The sequence below is a fragment of the Eupeodes corollae genome, chromosome X (assembly GCF_945859685.1).
Source record: "Eupeodes corollae chromosome X, idEupCoro1.1, whole genome shotgun sequence".
In the NCBI taxonomy this organism is placed as follows: Eukaryota; Metazoa; Arthropoda; class Insecta; order Diptera; family Syrphidae; genus Eupeodes; species Eupeodes corollae.
Window position 1 is genome coordinate 515,938 of NC_079150.1, and position 20,422 is coordinate 536,359.

The following is a 20,422-nucleotide window of genomic DNA, read 5'->3' on the forward strand; positions in this document are numbered from 1 at the left end:
TTGTAACATAATTGTTAGTTTTTGGGGGTTTATAAAACTGCTATGAATTTGTTTTGGACTTAGATTTTTATTGATAAGGGGATCAATGTCTTTGTTTTTTTCATTAATAGTTTGATCTTTTTGTTGGTTTTGATTATTGAGCCACTGATGATTATATAATTTATTGTGGTTAGCTAGTGTCTAGAGACCAATCAACAAAATTTTCGATCAACTTGATTTTCACCAGTGTTTTTGTGTGTATTTTAGCCATTTATTATACCATTAAAGCCATGACAGTAAAATGTAAGAAGACATCGATTTTTGTAATAAAATTTGCCTAAACTTCGAATTCATGTCTTTATTTTCGGTTAGGTTTATCACAACCTAAGGGCTGTTACACTATAAGATGCCCATTGCAGTCATTTTTCTTTGATTGTTTTTATTTTTTTTTGTTTTATTTTAAACTCCGTCTTCAGTACAGGCTTCATTGCTCTAAAAGTCACTTTGCGGTCCAAACTTATTTTTTTATATTTTGCACTAAATTATTACCCCTTATTTTTAATAACATCGACTTCTATGCACTCCTTCATTCCATGAATAGTTCCCGAAAAGGAAAATAAAAGTATCTACTAAATTGTTTCGACAAGTACTGTTTAGTCCAGTAACTATACATTAATATTAAATCTCTCAAAGTGAAAAATAACAGATACATTATTAAAACAAAATTTTGTTAATTATTAATCAATGACCTTGTCAATAATTAATTAAACACCAAAAAGCCAAATCTAATCTTAGTTTTTGAGAAAATTAGAAACAATTACATCTACTACACTATTTTTTCGCTGAACAGATAGAGCAATTTTCTTAAATCTGGTAGATACAATTTTCTATGTGCTTTTGTCGTTCGTCTAGTATTCCAAGTTCTCAACCTTAAGGTCTGAACTTTACATACAAAAACACGAAAATCGTAAGTTTTTCTTCAGGTTTTGGCCTATTTAACCCTGATGGTCTTAATACACTCTGGGATTTCAAGCTAAATGAATGTTCTTCATATTAAGCACAATCCCGTCTCTGTGTACCCAATAATCTGCACAGTATATCACTGGCCCAATCATAATAACCTTTTAGTTGTTTTCGAGAATTTACGTATTTTATCCTCTTATCAAGTGCCTCTTAAGGCAACATAAGAAAAGCTTCGCAGCATTCTAATGTGCTCAGCCAGGTTATTGCAGCTACTTAATACATTGACCGGTAAAGAGATGTCAGGTCTTGATACCATTACAAAGCGCCAACGAGCTGTAGATATGATACATCCTTCATTTTGATTTTTGAGAAAATCCAAATATTGGCAAATATTTTTTAATAAATATCAATTAGTGCAACCGTTGTATTGCGTTCACTAATATTAAAACGAGATAAAATATCTTTTCGATCAGAAAATCCCTCAAGCTGCAACAAAAAAATCTCTTCTTCAAGCTTGTCACGGAGGTGTCACAACATTCAAGGAAAGCAAAATTGACAGTGGAGTATTTTGACCTTGGCTTACCTTGATTCTGAGAAGGTTTCTGAAGAGTTTCCAAGGCTTAACATCCAAAAACTTCAAGCATTGACAATTTTGGGTTCTGATTCGTCCAAATGTCTTTAGGTGACTTCTCTTCAGTTCCTTGACAATGTCAAGTATTGCTTTCGTAAAAATAATCGAACTCAACATTTAAATCAAACATCACATAACGATGGCAGAGAAGTCGACAAAATTTGGTCGCTAAAAATAACAGTAGTCCCCTGCAAAATGTTTGGTCAAAAATCGAAAATTTGAATTTAAAAAAAACGAACCGATACATTTTTTATTTAATTTTCTCTAATTTTTTTTCTTAACTTAACTTTATTCTATATAAAAAGTTTCTGCGACCCAGTCGTGCACTTTATTCATTGAAGTATATTACAACTTTTCTCGAAAAATGATCTTTGCACGACACAAAATGACGAAAACTACTTATAGATTCCAACAACGCTTGAAAAAAGTCACTGTCATTTGTGTGTTGTTGAGGCTGGACTGCCTCGCTTCAGTCACTTATTTCGCTTACAAAGACATTTGACATAGTCAAATGTAATTTTATTGAAGATTTGTTCAACACAAATATCATTGGTTTACACTTTATAGGTAAACCTACCAGCATGAATCAACCGGCTACTTCATCGTCTGTATTAAACCCTGCCGTTTACAATTTAGACCACAGTGAACTCGTTTTATTAAAATAATCTTGCTTATACAAGAGTGCCCCAACGGAGCCGGTGTAATCAAAAGCCGCCGCTTTATTAACCCACTCCTCTTTGCATTAAATTGAAACTTCTATATTGTTAAAGTTACACGGCTTGATTAATAGGGTTAACTCACCCTTTTCTCTTGGATCAGCTTTCTTTTGATTTTTATTTACTGCGGGCTGGTAATTACGGCAACAGCTTTTCGAATTAGAATGAAAAAAATAGTTTTTGAGAAAAAAGTTTGAATTTGACTTTTTTTAAATTTAAGTTAAAAACAATTTTAATTTGTTACAATGTACAATATACAATTTAGTTTAAGTTGATGGCGTTATTGTTTTGAGAGATATTTGGAACCAACCAAATTTCTTTTTTTGCATTGCTTAGAAAAAGAGCCGTCCACTCAACTTTTTGAAAGCCCTTTCTTTATCTTCTGGTGCTACGATATGCAAAACAAAATTGATTTGAAGTCCCTTTAACTAGATATATTAATCTTTGTCATATAGCCAATTTCAAGTTGAGCCAGAAATAATTGGTAGTCATGGTGCGATAACACTGGGCATTAACAGTAAAGTGACGACTATCGTCAAATATAACCCTAAACCGCCGCGCTGGCATACAAATCGCACAAACTCTTATATTTTGTGGATGATGATCGTTGATTAGTGATAAGGAATATTTTACTTATTGACGAATCCTTTAAGCAATTTAGATATAGGGCGTGAATTACGACTGAAAATTGAATGTTCTCAAAGTTGCGTTAGCCGACTACGAATCTCGGTGAAAAATGTTTGCAGACGTTGCTCTTTCGTAGTTTTTTATAGGTATTTATGTTGAAAGTGGCATAAATCCATTTGGAAACAAAATTGACTTATTCCTTGTTCTTCGTTAAAAATGTCTCTCTTACTGAGAAGACGAAAAATTTCAGAGTTCTTTGAATAAAATGTCAGACTGGTAGAATTGGAAAATTCTAAAAAAGTTTCTTAAAATAAAGTAAGTAGTCTTTTCTGTTTGTACTACAACATATAGACAGGTTGATACTTGGCCTTCATTGGTTAATTGCCAATGGGTCAATAAATTACTTTTTCGCGCCTTATATTTGAAACCAAATTCATTATGTTTCTATACATTTTTTTCCTTACCACAAGTTTTAAGTTCTTATATATTAAAGTTTTCAATAGGACTATTTATATATGTATGTATATATTTATGTATATTATTAAGGACACAACAAGTAAAGATAAAAGTTCTAAAGAAATAAATACATTAATTTTACTAATGCAACCTTTTGCAGCTCTTCATGCACAAAAGCGCAATGCAACAAATTCAACAAATACCACGAGTTGGATTGGGGGCCGCAGGTATGGGTGCTGAATCAAAACCTCATCAATGCCAACAGTGTCTAAAATCATTTTCAAGCAATCATCAACTAGTGCAACACATAAGAGTGCATACCGGAGAAAAGCCCTATAAGTGTTCATATTGTGATCGACGGTTTAAACAATTGTCACATGTGCAACAACACACTCGATTACATACGGGTAAGTATTCCTCAATTATTATAAATGTATACATGTGCATAAGTTCCCTAATGTTATTACATTTAAATCGTTTTTGAGCTAATCTCTGGTCAACCGAACTTTAATTGACCAGGATAATAAAAAACAGAAGAAGTAGAAAAAAACGTTAACAGCGTGAAAACGTAGATCCAATCTATTTGTCGTTATCGGTATCCATTTGTTCGTTATACTCCACTGATGGTCATTGTTTTTGAAACACTTTACTTACCAAATCCAATGTTCGAAAAAAAATTCTGTCAGTAAGGTGACACACAAAACACACAAAAATATATTCATGTTTTTCAAGTTAACGGTGTTAAAAGATGCAAAAAACCAAAACCTTCCTTAATCTCGCATTAACTCACTTATTCTGGCGCCGCCGCCGAAAAGTAAAAAAATGTCAATGTTTAGATTTTTTTTTTAAATAAACCGAATGGGCTAAAGAGCGACTATCGGTGTAGAGACTTGCTGCAGCAACCACACAAAAAATTGGTGCGAAAAATCATCAGAGATGATTAAGTGGACGATAAAAAATTGAAAAAAAAAAGAGGAACGCTAGGAGTATGCACGTGCAGACAGAGGGCCATCAACCATTAGGCAACTAGAAGGCACGAAGCATACCATCATGATGGAAAATACTTTTATTTTTTTGTGTCGTGTACTCTGTTGTGCGCTTTCTACATTCATATTTTTGGGGGTAATTATCAGGTCTTTAACTTAAGCTTTGGAAAAGGGAAACTATACCACTTTAATTTTGCTGTTGCAGCAACAGAAGGTGGCCTGATTGAGGGAATGAGTTCCAACCACGTTGAATTTATGATGGCCTGTAATCTTTTTCATTTCTTCATTTTCTGTTTTGTGAGGGAAGATGACTCGTCTCGCGTAGACTTTGGCGGATACTCTCCTTATATTTTTGCGTAATTTCGTTAAAAGGTTAAACGAGATTTCACCTTGTATGAAATTTCTCATGACATTTAATAAAGTAAAAAGTAGTTAGATTTTTTTTAAATTTGTATTTTAATGTACTTAATATTTGAATAACTTATGTTGACATACTTAAAGGGTATTGCTCATTTCTGGCAATGAATGTACACAAATAAAAATTTTCAAAGTCAGGCATGTTAAAGCTTAGATATTTGAACTTCAAGTCAATTGTAGTAAAACAATTTTAGATATTTGGATTTTATTCCTTTAATAACGGTTTTTACGCACAACTTTAATTTCATATATCTAATGAACGACATTGAAAATTGTTATTCATATTACAAGCTATAAAAGCCAAGTAACCTTCCATTTGATACCAAATTCAAAAGTGTAAACTCTTCGCCAAGGCTTCATAGCAAAGTGCACATTTCCTTTAATAACTTTTGTTATATACAAATTTTCATACTAAAAATTAAACATTAATTATTTGAATGTTTTTGCTGTTGTGTCTTAGTAACAGAAGGACTTTTAATCTGGAAAATGGAATGAAAGTGCAAATTATGCGCTATCAGACTTATTGAAAAAAAAAACTGAAATCTATTCATAAATTGTTCTTGCTTTTACCTAGGAGAAAAAGTCGAAACACTTTTTACCACTAAGTCCTAATGAGAAAAAAAAACTGTTTTAAATTTAAAGTTAATAATGTGCGAGCTCATTATGGTTTTGTGTTACTGTCATCAAAGATGTCTTATTAAAATTTGACTTTTAATTATTTCAAAATACAAATTCAAATTCAAATTAAAGGCTACTTTTAATTTGTTTTTGCTATAGAAATCACAATTATTATAGATTTCACATCCGTAGGTTAAGATTGATAAAACCAAAGACTTAGCAAGTAGAGTTCGTGTTTTAATCGGCTTAAAGCTTTGAGCAGTCCATAATGTTCTTAAAGTGCCATATGCTTTTCCTATTGAAAACCACACCAAGGTTCCTAGAAGTGTTTACAAATTTTTAAATAGTACCATTTAGCATGATTGACGGAAAATATGACAAATCAAGTTCTTTTTTGGATATTACAAGGCATTTCCATTTGTTTGGGTTAAGAGCCAAACCGTTATCAGTTGCCTAATTTGAGATCCGCTCGAGATCTTAATTGATATCAAAATCACAGTTTTCGATAAGGCCTAGTGAACAACTTCTATAGATTTGTATGTCGTCTGCATAAAAGTGCTTTGAAGTGTCGGGAATAAGAGAAGCGATTTCGTTTATATACAGCGAGAATAGCAGGGGTGATAAAAAAGAACTTTGGGGAACACCTTTAAGTAAAGGAAGGTACTCAGACAGACTTTTATTCAAATAAACGGCTTGTTTTCTGTCGCTAAGATAAGAAAAAAGTAATTTTATTGCATCCGAAGATACGTTAAGCTCCCAACGCAGCTTATTCATCAGCACGGTATGCTTCACCATGTCAAAAGCTTTGGAGGAGTCTACAAGAACTAAATACGTTACGTTATCCTTATCCAATTCGGTCCTTATGTCTTCAATGACTTTAAGAAGTGCAGTTGTGCAGCTGTGTTGAACACGAAAGTCTGACTGAACTGGTACCAAATAATTGTTGCGGGTTATATAGCCGTTCAGTTGTTTTTGCATAATGCGTTCACAAACTTTAGACAAAAATGGGACAATGGAAATCGGTCTAAAGTCCTCACAAAGTGAGTTTTTGGGAATAGGAATTATTTTACCAATCTCCATTTCTGAGGAAAAATTCCTGTTTTAATAACTGTGTTGATAATATGGGTAATATAGGGTAAAAGCATTGACAAAATTGATTTCAAAAATACAGGATTTAATTCATCAATTCCTTCAGCAGTGGATTTTATTGACAGAAAACTTTCCACAACATCTAGGTTGCTCACTCCTGAAAAGCTTAATGCAGGGTCTATCAAAGGTAATGTTGAACAGTGGATAGTTGAGTTGAAATTACCAAGTTTGGAGTAGATACAAATTTACGATTATGTTCGATTTTATCAATATTATTTAGAGTGTTTTGTCGTTGTTTACCAATTCCAAGCTTTCCACCATCACCATTAACGTTTAGTCGGGTAGAGAAAAATTGTTCTTTAGCTTTTCTAATTTCTAGGACAACTTTATTACATAGGGTCTTATAAGCTCTCTGAAGTTCTTCCACCCGGAAAACTATCCAGCTTCTATAAATTTGATCTCGTTGGTCCATTATGTGTTTAATTCTTTCACTAAGCCAGGGCTTCGATTCACATTTATATTTTTTTGTTTTCAAAGGCACATGGCAGTTAAACAGCATTTTAAAGTTTTCATTTAAAAATTCCACTTCGTCATCTGGCGAGGACAGACGATAAATATTATCCCAAAAAATTTAACGAATATGTTGTTGAAGTGCTGGCATGTTAACGTTTTTATAGTCCCTATATTTTATGATATTATTTTCGGTATAAAACATACATATATACGTTTAAAGCTTGAGCATTCCTTCTATATCTCTTGACTGGTGCTCCAGTAACTTACGTAAGCTTCTTGTAGAGTATTCTATTAACAAAGAGCTTTGAAAATTATTGGTCATAAAAACGTCATTTGAACATCGCTGGAATGTTTTGTGCCCCACCACCTCCTTTTTACCGGCCTATATATGCTCTAGTGAAATAGCCAGTTGCATTCCTCCCCTTATAACAGTTCAATTGTAATACTCGCGCTTCTAGAAATACCCATCAAGTTACCCTTGAGTCCAACTTCGATCGGACTGTGAAGTACAGATATTCGTTTTTTAGTCGTACTGCGCGAATGTGGAAAGCCCAACCACACTATGTCTTTCCCTGTCATTGCAATATTCAAAAATGCAAAACGAGTCTACACCGACATCCTTCCAACCTCTTTCTATTTATTTATGGGTCATACTATGACGCTGGCATATGAAAGGTATTCAAAACGATTTAAGTGTGCGCTAATTAAGTATACTAGAAAAACTAAAACAAAGTTACTTATGTCGATGGTGACAGTTTGACCGAAACTTAGTTTCTTGATGACAGCTTTACTTTGTTTTGGCCTCATTAACCGATAGGCCCAATTTTGCAACCTCTTTATCCATATTCACAAAAATTGACTGGGCTCCAAGTAGTCTATTAAGTGGCCTAACATTCCAAGTGAACATCCGGAGTTCTTTGTCCTTAAATAGTTTGTTTCAATAGTAATCCATATTTAACAGTTTCAACAGCATAAATGAGACAATATAATAATATTTATCAAATTATTTTTTTTTTTTAATCAAGGTATCATTTTGCTAATTCAGCATATAGGTACAAAACTAAAAATTATCATTTTTTTTATTACGCTTCTTCATTTTATTCTTATTCACTATAAATGAATGAAATCACTGATTAAAAAAGGTATGTCCCTAAAAAAACGTCTAGACATTGAATTATGTTACTTCTGGTCGCAACCCTCATTTCGACATGTTTCAAGTTTTCTAGTTTCTTAATGATTTTTTTTAAATCGTTAAATGTCTCTTCAAAATACATAAATACTCTCAAATAAAATGTAAGCTGATTTTATTAATTACTGTTTTCCATATCTATAAAGATTTTTGAAATAAAATTAAAAATGTGTCAAATCTTCAAGTACTGAACAATCTGTTAGAGAAATATAACTTTTATGAGAAATAATTATCCTATTTTGAAAGATAAAATTTGACTGTGCTTAATTCGTTTAAATTAATTTTAAATCTTTAAAGCAGGCTACGAGCAGTAAGATGTCAAAAGTCTTGTGGGTACTATTCTTCTTCGTCATCGTGCTTTACTTATTTTTAAATCAAAATAGGCTAGGTGCAATTTGTGCCAGGTATAATTTTTTTTTAAAGGTGTGAAGGGGTTCTTTTTTCCTAAGAAAGCTTGATGTAAAGTTCAGCAAATACTAAACACACGAAAATAAGAGTGACATACAATTTAATGATTTAATGCAGTTAAATCAAAGAGGTTTGAGTTAACTGTGGAGTTGTTGAGAAAAATAATTATTGACTTTGGTTTCGTTCAAGATAGTTAAAACTAATGTAATTCATTAAATATAATCTTTCAAATAAACTATTTAATGAGTTTATGAATAAGGCCAATGTTAATAGCATTATAAATTCATTAAAAAAACCGGTATAGGTGCTTGAAATCTGTTAGTATGTGGTGCAGTTACCAAATTTTGTTATGTTATTGCCAGGCATTTTACTATAATCAGTTTGACGATTGTTTATGGGACCCTGTATAACTTTTCAAACAATCTTCGAAAGAAATGTACACTTATAAATCTTTAGTCAGTGCTTTTAAATACAAATATATTTTCGATATTTGATAATTTTTAAACTCTGCAACGTCTTAACGCTTGCTTGTTGAGAACAAATTAGTTAATCCATTTATAGAACATCTCATGATCTAGAAAATCAATCTGAAAAACTTTTTTGTACCGATTACCGTTAAGTTACAGCCTTAAAACGGGAATTCCTGACAAAAACCTCAAAAAATTGTTATGCTAACATGGGATTATTATGGACTTTTTGTCATTTGTTAATAATGATTTCCTTAGTGTCTGTTCGAATTTTTTCATCGTTTTCTGAATTATTCAGAAGTAAAATGGATTTCCTATCTATTTTGACTAGACTATAAGAAAACATGGTTATGTTGAAAAAAAGCATTCGAATGGAATTGGTTTTAAGCCTTCCTTTATAAGTTAAAAAATAAATACTGAATGCAATAAAATAAAGCAACATTCCATATTTATTAAGTTTGGGGAGCTCTCCCTATAATAAACCAACATTCAACCCCTAAATTCATACCTACATACGTATTTGCAAACACAATTTAAAAGTAAAAAAACGATTAATTACACATAACAGCCATTTACACGGTCAGTTACACTCGTCAGTATGATGTGACATGATCCTTTTTTATCGTTTCACCACGCATCATGAAATTAATTGAGAAAATTCTTACTTCTTGGAGCAGGAGAAGTTCGGAAAGAAAAAAGGGTTGACAGTTATGTATAAATGTATCTTGAATTCCAATTAAGTGTGTATAGTAAACATTTATGGACAAAAGGGATGGGATTTATAAGCAAAGTTATCTTTTATTTTATTTTATTAAAATTTAACAGCACCAGGTGCTTACTCGCATTTGAGTTAAAATTTACACATGCATCACAATCACTTGCATTTCTAGAATACGCTTGCAGTGTTAAAACAATTCGCTTAAGCTTATCTCTTATCTGTTGGGACTGCAACATACACCATATCGTACCTTTTACCATACCAGAAAAATGGTCAGTATCTTCTCATTTCACGTTTCACATTTTACCTATCTGTCCACAATCAAAAAAAAATAAAAAGGGTTGAAACAAGATCTCAATCGTAAAGGGATGTTTAAAGGTACATAAATGGAAAAAAAGAAATGTTTGGTAAGTTTTGTCCGCTCTCCTTGCAAATAAATAACTGTAAACTTCCGCGTTATGATGCACATGCTATGTGAGAATAACTGTTTAACCAGGTGTTCATTTTAAAAACAATTTTTTAGTTGACCCTTTTTCATTTCATTTTTTAAGGTGAGTGATAGATAGGTAGGTAGGTCGGTTTATTTACTGACAAAACATATTTCTGACCTATTTATGCATTCAGAAAGGGTGTGCTTTTTTGAGGGTATTGTCCTCGCGATGACCTATATTTTTGTCTTCTAAACAAAAATCAATGGCTCATGGTAATAATAACTCTTTGTCTGAAACTGTATTTCAGAATTTTAAGAAGGATCTGGCGTGCTGTATTCTTGTTGCAATTAGAAAACATAAAGGATTCTTTTCATTACAAAAATCTATTGCTACCCCAAAACTTAAGCATTTTTTATACTTTTACTGTAAATATAGCATGATTTTCTTTAGAGAAACGTGGATATTAATAAATCATAAGTGAGGATGGCTCAAAAGACAACAGCAAAAAGAATGAATCGTTGCCGCTCGTTTCGTTGGCAGGGCAAATATTATTATATAGGAAAAATTGTAAATTTTATCCTTTAGCTTGCTTTTAGGGTATAGACTATAGGTAGATACATACCTATAGAGTATAGCAATCATTAAATCTTTTTGTATCATCAAGAAAGACAGAAGGTAATTTAATGAATATTTTGTGCACTTTATCTTTTTCATCTGGGCTTAAGATTAGCAGACAGTAACGGCTAATGGAATAATCATGGATGCAGTGACAAGTTTTTGAATTATTATATTCGTTTAATTTTGTTTAGACTTTTGAAAAAGCAAGGGGTTGAAATATTCCATCTATACTTATATGACGAGATTAAGAGGCAATTAGCCTTTAAAAAAAAATATTATAATGTGAAATTTTATGATTTTTAAACTGAAATTTACAATTTTAAACTATTTCTCGTTGAGTAGATGTCAGCAATTTCTATAGTTTTATATATTTTCAAGCTCATTAGCTTCAGTCTATTCGCAGTTATACAAAAAATAATTGTTCGCAGTTGGCATTCACACCTGATTGAATATTTTATGGAATGTTGAATGACTGCTTTAGGCATTTTAAATTTCTATTATTTTTGCCAGGAAGTAAAACTGGTTTTTTGAAAATAAAATAGGTATAATTATTTATTGAATCCAGATTTATAAAACCCAAGGCCTGCATAGGTACATATTATTTCATCATAATATTTTGAACAATATCCCTTTTTATAAGATTTTGTTTGGTTTAAAAGTGTGAACAAACAAAACACAATTTGTCTTAAAAAACTATTTTATATTTCCGGATAAGTCTTGTAGCGAAATAATAGAAATTATAGTGAGTTCAATATCGTACCCACCCCGAACGTTCCGCTTTAAATTATTCTGAGCGTGGTCATAGGAAAACTGCAAAAGCCTTAAAAGTTATAGGTAACATATTTAAGGTAAACATTGAAATACATTTTTTTAGTGATTTTCAATTTTTTAAATGAGTATGGGATACACAAGGATGATAATTTATAAATAGAGGATTATTTAACTCAAAGCTTATTATTGATTTATAAAAGAAAAGTTTTGTAGGAAAATTGTTCAACCACTGACTTTCTCAATATTTTTAAATATATGTATAAGGTGTTCTATACTTATTTAGATATATGTTCAGCGTTGCATTTTAAATAAAAGGAAAGCATTGATATGAAATACTTGAAATATAAATTTAAAATTTAAATAAAATATGAACTAACACAATTTTCTTAAATATTTTTTGTTTGCAAATCTTTCAGGGGAACGACCATACAAGTGCCATTTACCTGATTGCGGCCGGGCATTCATCCAGTTATCGAATCTCCAGCAACACTTGCGAAACCACGACGCTCAAGTGGAGCGTGCAAAAAATCGTCCTTTTCACTGCAACATTTGTGGCAAAGGCTTTGCAACGGAATCAAGCTTACGAACTCATACTTCTAAGGTCAGTTCCATCTTTTATATGCAGGCTTTTGAAAAAATTATTTTATGTCGCTATGTTTTAAGTTTATAGTTAATTTCGGGTTGTAGCATAAATAAATATGCATAAAGGATGATCTATTTCAGTATTTATTTGATAAATTAAATAAGCATACTCAAATAGTATGTGGGAACATCACAAGTTTTAAATAGAAGGGACTTTCCTTTTTATCCAGGATTAGAGCACTAAAAGGCCACGCGTTTCTACACTATCAAATTAAGAGCTTCGATTGTGGTGTTTCCAACTTAAGATGGATGGATGGATTTTTTCATTTTATTTCATCTTAACATAACATACTTATTAATTATGCTTATCTAATAGTACCATCACTGGTTATATTTAAAATGAAATTATGTATCTTATAATACTGAAGTATACAAATGGAGTTAAAAATAATTAAAATAAATAAGGGCAGAGAACTTTAGGGCCTAGTAACTTACAACTCTAAACAATTTTTAAATTGCAAAAATCGTAAACGCCGAAAAATCTTGAATGAACCCAAATTTTTAATTATTTTTAGTGAGTTTATGAAAAAATTTCTTAAAATTGAATATATTTATTCTATATTTTTGGTTTCTAGATTAAGGTTATCGAGTTTTCTTGCTAAACCTTAAATGGTCCTTTAAAATTTCAAGGTATTGTGTGATGGTATAGTAGCTCAATTTGATATAACAAAAGCTCATTTTAATTTAAAGAATATTAAGTTTAATTTGAATGACTTTATTAAGAAAGCATGAATAAAAGCCCATTAACTTTGTCATTTCACTAGAAAGAGACTTCAAACATTTTGTATTCCGAAAAATTGTCGGTATATAGAGAATGGACGGGATTGGGCTCAAAAAGAAAGAAAATAGAAAATACTTATGGTGGAGAAACAATCCCATCAGGGTTGAAATTGACAATACCTAAAAAACTATAGATTTTCCCGGGTTTGTCGATTTTATGGCATTCAGTTTTCGAGGTCGAAAATCTAGATTATTTATGAGACTAACGTCTTATGGCTGAATCACAAACACGTGAATGACATTTCTATTATTTCATACCTCCAATGAGCAAATATTTTGTTCGTTGACATTTTTTTACACCTGTTGAGCTGTCAGACAAAGCAAATGTTCAGATAATTGAACTAAAGCTTCCATTTGGAGTCATATTACGTTACATTACGTTCATTTCCTTACGATTGTCAAACGAAACGTCAGGTCGAAGCTCTATTGTGATAGCTGAACTCGTAAACGTCAGGTGAAGCCGAAGCTGAAGCGTGTTTGTGATTCAGCCATTAAGTACCCAGGGCGTGATGGTTGGTGCATAGGAATACAAGTCCAGATGTCGACATAAAACTATATGGTAAACTCCATCCCTAAAATGACTCGCACAAATGCCTAGAAGAAAATTTGGATCAATAAGGTTTACGGAAACGGCTCTTTTTTTCCAGAGGAAAGACTACTTTACTAAACTAGCATATAGTAGTTGTAATTCCTTCTAATGTTCTCAAAAACTAAAATACATTATTAGAAGTAACTTTTTAGAGAACACATTTTGTTTGTTAAAATCAATTTTCAGTTTTTAACTTTGAGATTTACAATAATTTTTTTCTGACAAAGCAACATTTCTTAAAACGTAACGGCAAAATTTTCTGGCATTAAGAAACTTTATATCACAATTTCCAATATTTGATTTTGTATGTCACTTTTCTAAAAAATAACCCCTACCGTCTAACAGGGGCAATATAAAACCCCATCCCGTAGCATTTCTTCTTCTTATTTTGGCCCAATCTTCTTACTACTGTTGGGTGGCGCAACAGTCCGTTGAAAACTAGGGCATAGTGACTTACAACTCTCAACCATTCCTGTGTGCGAGTGTTGTTGTCAGGGATGGAGGGCACGTACAATTTTAAGCCGAATCAGAACGGCTTCTCTGAGAAAGCACTTTTCATGACAAGAATTACTCGCAAGAGGCAGAACTCATGGAAAAAACTTTAGATGGCATAGGTAGGGATCGAACCCAAGACCTCTTGCATGACAGTCCAACGCACTAACCCCATCATGCCCCGTGTACTTCTGGTTTTGGCAGACATTTGGTATCTCCTTTCTAATCCTATCCTTCCTTCCTGCTCGCACTGTGTTTTAAAATTCTAAGGGTATTCACATACCCTTGAGGGCGCGCATATAATAAAACAAAAAAAAACAGATTCAACTCATTATCTGATGTATATTACTGAAATATAAAGAGTTGAGCTAATTTTATTGTTTTTTTTATTAATTCTATTTAAAATTCATATTTTTTACAGAATTCAAAAATAAACAAACTCGAAATTGTAAGCTCTAAATTGATCAACAAAAATCAAAACATTATAAAGAAAAGACTAGATTCATTAGAAGAATCCAAGAAACGCGAACACCGAATGAAAATTACGAAAGGCAGTGACCCGGAGTTGTTTAAAATAATAATACCTAATATAAAATATTTTCTATTGCTACATTCAATACATCAAACATATTTTGTATGTTGTAATAATAATTAAAATTAATCATTAATAATTAAAATATAACCATAGTACCCAATGATAGGAGTATTTTCGATTTTTTTTTCTAGTATAGAAGAAAAATTCGAACTATACCTTATTTTACACATTGTTTATCATGTATTTGAAAAAAAATAGGAAAAAGTCGAAATAATATATGTTTCTGTTATGATGAGGTTGCAGGACAATTTTTTGTTAATTGAGGCATATCGCAGAAACAAGCCACTACTCTAATTTCCGGCAACAAAAACTAGTCTTATTCCTTTGCTTTTTTATAATATATATCTTTAAATTTCTAAGGTGTTTGTTTGACAGGAAAATCAAATCAATAATTAAATAAGAAATTAAAGTTGTTAAGGACAAGATTGAAACTGTTTTCCTTTAAAAAAAATATTAAAAAGGATATTTTCATAAATTGAATGATGATATCATGATTTGATCAATCAACTCTCCTCTTTAAGACATACTTTAAGTATTTTAAACCCAGTTTTCACCATCAGCTTCTTTACAAAAAATCAATTATAAAGGAAGAAGAGCGACGAAGAAAAATTATAATCATAATGGAAACAAAAATAAGATGAGTCGATGGCGATTATTCTTTTTACGTTTGTTTTTTAATTTTTCGTCTTTCATTACATCATCTTGAAGTATTTCGCAAAGGTCCATTTCATACCCAACAACCCAACTCATCAGTTCCTCCACCGCTATACCCAAAAGAGTTTTTTGTCTGGCAAAAACTTAGCATTTTATCTTGAAACGCCAAGTGATATCTTTTTTTTAATAAAGGGTGGTGGTTGTCCACTTATGTATTGTTCTGCTTTCTATTGACTCATGCAATGTATAAATTCCTTTGTCCTAGATCTCTAATGATAACTGATAAATGAAAACGGTATGTTCTATTCGTCCTCTTTAAAAGGTTATTAAAACGTATACTAAATGAACAACAGACAAAAGTAGCTGTAGGGGGATGAATACGGGAACAAAACATAATATCACTCACAGCGATAAAAAAAAAACATTTTTTAATAGCATTGTTTTACCTTTTACACCTTTTTCAAAATAAGAGCACTGTGATTAATTTTGTGTAGACACAAATAACACAATAACTTAAAAACAATAACTTGTTGATTGTTGCCTTTTTCAGAGCGGAAAAAATATAATTCAAAAACAATTCAAATCAAACTAGAGAATTCATACAATCAAGGACCAGCTTCATAAGAGCATTCATATGTACATATATTAAAGATGTTTAAAAAGTGGACACTGATTTTGTTATGACATTTCCTGCTTGTTACGATCAATATTTAATTAGATACTGATTAGATAGATTAGCCACAATTTACACCTTCATATTGCACACAAACGAGGGGAGTTCAAAATATTCTGGGTATGGACATGAAGGGATACTTATTTGTCATTATACTCTCCCCTTTTATTAATGCATTTATTACATCTTATGATTAATTTTTGAATCCCCCCTAAAAAGTAGCTTCTCTTCTTCGAAAATCGCTTGCCACGAAGGTTTTTTTTTGTTATGGAACAAATAATAATCACTTGGGACTAAGTTCAGGCTATAGGAAGGGTCTACGAATCCATAATGGCGAACAGCAGACTTTAAAACTCGTGTGAACTGGTCACTCGTGTGAACTGGTCATATTGTACTTTTTCTCTTTCTTTTAACTTCCTCGCACAAATAATGCAAACAAAAGGAAAAGGAATGCGGCGTTTATAGTTTGATTCGATCAACCTATTCGAAACCTATCGAGTTTCAAAAAATTGTAGCCATTAGCTTTCTAGCAGAAGGTGTGACTTTAAACTTCTTTGAGAGTCTGTACCCTTCTTATACCACTGCATGGGCTATTTGCTTTCAAATGAACCCACGTTTCTTCCATAGAAATATTCGATCAAGACTTGGAGGTTTTCCCCACAGGGATCCAAAAACTCTCAAAGGTAAGCTTTTCGCACTTGTTTGTGAGGTCCTGTAAGGATTTTCGAAAACAAACTCGTACTCCTTTTTAGTAGGTTAAGGCAATCATAAAGAATATGGTGTATGGTATCAATAGGAAAGTTTGCATTGTCTTCTAAAATTGGTACCTTCGTTCAAAAATCCAATATAAGTTTCTCGACCTTTATTTCATTTTCTTCCCCAGAAGCAGTATTCGAGCAATCTGAGCGAGGATTATCAACAACCTCCTTAAAATTCACTTGACCGTTTCTGGAGGGTAGATAACGAAGGTGCAGATTCTTGAAACACATTTACATTTCTTCGTGAATGTTTATATTTTGATTGTTGTTGATTAGTAATCACACGAATCGGATATTTTGGCCTTTAGACACTTTAATCAAATCATTTAGACAAATCAAGCAGTCGAAAAACTTAACAGGTTTGCCCTCTTATACCAAAACGTAAGGGGTCTTCGTTGTAAGATTGCTAACAACTTTCTTAACTCATTCCTTCCCACATGACAAAACAAAATGTTTTGTAAATCCAATTTCGTCTATCTTCGCAAAAAAATAATTTTTATTTGTGACATTAGAATAGCCTCACTGCACTTGGTACGCCACAAAAGAGAAACCTGTTAGTTTATTTTTGTTTCTTATTGTTTTTACTATTTATATCGTTTACATGGGTCGAACAAGAATCATTAAGTTTAACGAAAATTTCTTTCATGGAGATTTATCATGAGCAAGGGTTTTCTAATCGCTATATAGCTTAGAAAATTAACAGAAGCCCACATGTAGTTAATAACTATTTAAAAAATAAAAGATTTTATATGGAAAATATTACAAAGACCATACTTCTACCATTCTTTTAAGTAAAATCATTAGAAAAACCTCCGATTCCATACACCATCGGAATAAAATCAGACATAAAACTGAATTAGGAGTGAGCCGAATGACTACTATTTAAGTCATCAATGGCTAAAACTGCAATAAACAATGAGCGTAAACTATAACGGCTCAATTTCGAAAGGTAAGACATGACGTCGATTACTGATGGTAGCATCTTATCAAACGATTGCAGAAAAGTGATCTTTTCAGATGAAAAGAAGTTCAACCTGGATGGTTTGGACGGATTCATTATCATTACTTTCATGATTTAAAAAAAGAAAAGTCGTTCTTAGATAGTCATCATAGCGGGGAGGGACAGTTAATTTAGTTTATGTAAACTGTAAAACAGCAGTCTACCTACAAAACTATTTTGAAGACATCCTTACCTCAGTTCCAGGATATGTTTAGACAGCTCCCGAGTATTTTTCAGCATGACAATGCAACTATTCATATATAGCTGGTCTAGTTATAACGTGGCTACTAAGCCAAAATGTACAGCACTTAAAGTGGTCACCATACTCTCCTGATTGAAGTATCATCAAAAATGTATGGAAGTGTCTGACACGCAAGGTTTATGAAGGTGCGAAACATTAAAAAGTAAATAGGAGCTAATTGAAGGCTTAAAATTGTTGGCGATACTATTTCTGTAGACCTATTAATTAGTTGAACCATTCCTTCAAGGGCCGTATTTTCGTAATAATCCAAAATAAAGGAGGCTGTGAAAACTATTACAATTATTAGATTAAGTCGAAGAAATAAATATAAAATTTTAAAAAAATAAGTGGCACAAAATTTAAACAATTTACGAGTTAGCAATTTGCTAAGTATTTAACAATTTACTAAGTAACTCCAAAATTTTAAACTAATGTATGAGTCTATTCTAATGTTCCCGGTTCACATATTTTTCTCCTTCATATCTCATCATAGCTTTGTGTATGATAACTATTTTACATATTTAAAGATCATACACAAACACAAGTAGACGCAGCTTATGAATGTAAATAAAAACGAAAATCGGTAAAAAGTCTTTAAGAGCTGATATAAGCGGGCAAGTGTTTCTTTCATCCCCTTTTTAGATACAATAGTAAGTTATTTTTGTTTTTCTTTTCCCTTTTTCATATAAAAGTATATTGATTGAAATTCGCGTGGAATCTCTGTATATGAATAAATACACAAAGATTAAATCAAATAGAACGAACGATTTTTTTTTTCATTTTGCCTAGTAAATTTATTATCTCCTTTGCACCTCTAGCTGCTTATGAGAATTAAAATACATAATATTCTTTACTCGGTGCCGCAGGATCTTTTTGACTATCGACAAATGCGTAATGTATGGTTTTTACATACAAAGATAAAAGTTAACGACAATGTACCAACCTAACGAAAATTGTGTTCAACAACCAACACCCAATTTTCGAATTTTCTATCACCTGACAGGTGGCGCACCTTGTAATATTTTATTGATAATAAGGTAGCTATTGGCACTTGTAAATTGCTTTTTACAGAAGTTGGTCAATACGTGTGCTGACATTTTTTATATTATTTGTCAGTCAATGTGTATAGCATTTTCCCTAAGAAAGACAGGAATTTTAACCTCTCAACCACCATTGACGTCAATTTGATTTATGTCGTTAGTGACGCCGGCCGCCGCTCTCACAGATCGTGTTTTTTAACGAAAGATTTTGCTTATTATTTATTTAAGAGTTATTTTTTTCATTTTCAATAAATGTTCTTTGGATAATTGCAAAAGACATTTAATCAATCTAAGCTCTAAGCCCGTTTATTTCATCGTAAATAATTCAAAATTACAAAGATTTTACAAATGTATTTATTAAATAAAAACAATACAAAAATAAAACAAAAAGTCATAGAATAAAAATTTAAATAAAATTAAAGCTTAAAATGTTCTCGTGCAAAATATAATGGTGACTGCTTGGCTTACATAATCGGTGACCCGGCTCTCACAAGCCAGGTTTGTACCAATATTTTGAAACGTGTCCTTAAATAAGGATTATGTAATGAAATTTTGAAAGGGGATTTGAAATACTTCCAAACACATAGGTCAACGTCGGCCCAGTTTCGCACACCAAGTTAATCGATGTCATCTCCCGCCTGTGTGCGCTACCTGAATCGCAGTCTTCCTCTACTGCTCCGCGACATCCCTCGGGATTGGGTTCACATTTTCCTGGTTGAAGTGTTGATGTCCATTTGCTCTAACTTATCCACCCATCTCAGTCGTCGCTATACAGTCCGTACTATTTTTTGTTGTATTTACTTCTCCTCCACTTTCAATGTATGCAGACGGGACAAAAATCACTCGAAGAATTTGTTTACGTTATCCGTTGCCGCCTAAAAAGATTTTCTAAACGCTGAGGAAACAACTTAGAAAGCATGAAAAAAGTTTGCTTTAATGTGGGACGAATGCGAAAGCAATCAATTATTAGCTGCATTTTATTATCGTAAATTATCCATATGGGTCATCTTTGAACACAATTTTATATCCTGGTTTCTTTCTGAAAGAAATATAATCCTTGTTGATGAAAAAATTAAATATAAGTTTAATTGTCACAGGGGCGTACTTACGGTGGGAATAAGTGTGTTCTCTTTTTTCTCTTAATAAAGTAACAAAATTGCAAACCTTTTTTTAAGACAACCTTTTAATAAGACAACGAATTCTTATTTTATAATTTTATTTGCCTGAGAAACCTTAAAACCTTATCTTTTTAAGAAAGAACTACGAAATATAAACTATAAGACAATCTACATATAATATTCAACGGATCGCGAGTTCCGCAATTTCAGAAAAGAATGCAATTCCGTTACAGACAATCACCA

At 32.0% G+C, this 20,422-nt stretch overlaps 1 protein-coding gene across 3 annotated transcripts in view; it reads left to right on the plus strand.

Annotated features, from left to right (window-relative positions):
* The window catches only part of LOC129953177 (uncharacterized), a 61,072-nt gene that overhangs the window by 24,797 nt on the left and 15,853 nt on the right, over positions 1 to 20,422 (plus strand). For all 3 annotated transcript variants that reach the window (XM_056066044.1, XM_056066045.1, XM_056066043.1), the window contains 2 exons: positions 3,533 to 3,779; positions 12,014 to 12,198. In XM_056066044.1, coding sequence (XP_055922019.1) covers positions 3,533 to 3,779; positions 12,014 to 12,198 — 432 coding nt within the window. The remainder of the gene's footprint in view (positions 1 to 3,532; positions 3,780 to 12,013; positions 12,199 to 20,422) is intronic.